At 45.4% G+C, this 1,618-nt stretch overlaps 1 protein-coding gene across 1 annotated transcript; it reads left to right on the top strand.

The window, feature by feature from the left end:
• The first annotated feature begins 355 nt into the window (after positions 1–355).
• On the top strand, positions 356–1,339 carry LOC125916282 (olfactory receptor 4P4-like). The gene has a single exon (XM_049622421.1). It carries the CDS (start codon positions 356–358, stop codon positions 1,280–1,282), a length of 927 nt encoding a protein of 308 aa, XP_049478378.1. The 3' UTR covers positions 1,283–1,339.
• Positions 1,340–1,618: the final 279 nt, after the last annotated feature.

The following is a 1,618-nucleotide window of genomic DNA, read 5'->3' as shown; positions in this document are numbered from 1 at the left end:
TGCAGAAATTGCATCTCAAAATTTGACCTAAAAAGGAACATTCATCTTGTCCTCATTCATCTTGTTGCTCATAGTAAGTGTGAAACGTTGGGAATTATTATAATTTCAATTAGTTATCTGTGCTATTATTGTTAGTATATGTCTACTCTAATGAACTGTATCCACTGTGGATAGAGATTGCATGTACTTTACACACTGCTCGACCCTTAGCACTAATTAGAATGTATCATCATAAATAATCTGTACATATTTATTGAATAAATGGATGACTTTTAAAATAAACCAGTAATTTTAAAAAGTTGGATGTTTCAAGTATGTTAACTTTCCCCTCTAAATGATAAAACCCACAGGAGCAATGGGACATGAAAACATCACAGAATTTATCCTCCTGGGACTTTTCAGTGATGAGGATGCAAAGATTGCCTGCTTTGTGCTGTTCTCGCTTTGCTATATTGCAATTCTCTCCGGAAACCTGCTCGTTCTTCTCACCATCAGGGGCAGCCGCCTCAGTGAACAGCCCATGTACTTTTTCCTGAGCTACCTGTCTTTCATGGATGTCTGCTTCACCTCCACAGTGGCCCCCAAACTGATCACAGATCTGCTGGCCCAGCGGAAGACTATCTCTTACAACAGCTGCATGGCCCAGATGTTTTATGCCCACTTCTTTGGTGCCACTGAGATCTTCATCTTGGTGGCCATGGCCTATGACCGTTATGCAGCCATCTGCAGACCCCTTCACTATATGGTCATCATGAGCAGACCGGTGTGCTATATCATTGTGATGGCCTCAATTATCGGAGCATTCATCCATTCAGTCCTCCACGTATTGATTATGGTCGAACTTCCCTTCTGTGGCCCCAATCGGATAGACCACTATTTCTGTGATGTTTTCCCCTTGCTGAAGCTGGCTTGCATGGACACTAGCCTGTTGGTTATTGTGATCATTACCACCACAGGAGTGATGTCCATTTTGACCTTTGTTGCCTTGGTAATTTCTTACCTCATCATCCTGTCCACCCTGAGGACCCGCTCATCCCAGGGCCGCCGCAAAGCCCTCTCTACCTGCAGCTCTCACATCACTGTCGTGTTCCTGTTCTTCCTGCCCCTCATCTTCACGTATGTCCCTGTGGCTGATTCTGTCAGTAACGACAAAGTTTTTGCCCTGTTTTACACCATGATTGCTCCCATGTTCAACCCTCTCATCTACACGCTGAGAAACACAGACATGAAGAACGCCATGAGGAAAGTGTGGTGTTGGCGCAAACGTTCTGAAGGGAAATGAAGTCTCTGGTGTTCAAACCCTTTCCTGGATCTTTCTATCTACAGAATCCTCATGTCAACAAATACAACAGGTGCAGTGAGGTGCTGTGCTGTCCTCCAATGTTGCAAGACTTGGGGCACCTGGATGCCTCAGTCAGTGGAGTATCCAACTCCCGCTCAGGTCATGATCTCACGCTTTGTGAGTTTGAGCCCCGGAGCCTCTGTGCCGCACCCCCCCCCCCAACCCCCAGCCTCTCCACAGCTTTCTGTCTCTTTTGCAAAAATAGATAAACTTTAAAAAAAATGTTGCAAGACTTGAAGAGAGAGGCCCCTCAGCCACCCTCTTTCTCTTACTTTC

The sequence above is a fragment of the Panthera uncia genome, chromosome D1 (genome assembly GCF_023721935.1).
Source record: "Panthera uncia isolate 11264 chromosome D1, Puncia_PCG_1.0, whole genome shotgun sequence".
Classification (NCBI taxonomy): domain Eukaryota; kingdom Metazoa; phylum Chordata; class Mammalia; order Carnivora; family Felidae; genus Panthera; species Panthera uncia.
Note: the sequence above shows the minus strand (reverse complement) of the source record. Positions and strands in the feature narration are given on the sequence as shown.

Excerpts from the sequence above, each read along its gene's own strand:
- LOC125916282 (XM_049622421.1), top strand. The coding sequence starts at position 356 with ATGGGACATGAAAACATCACAGAATTTATCCTCCTGGGACTTTTCAGT.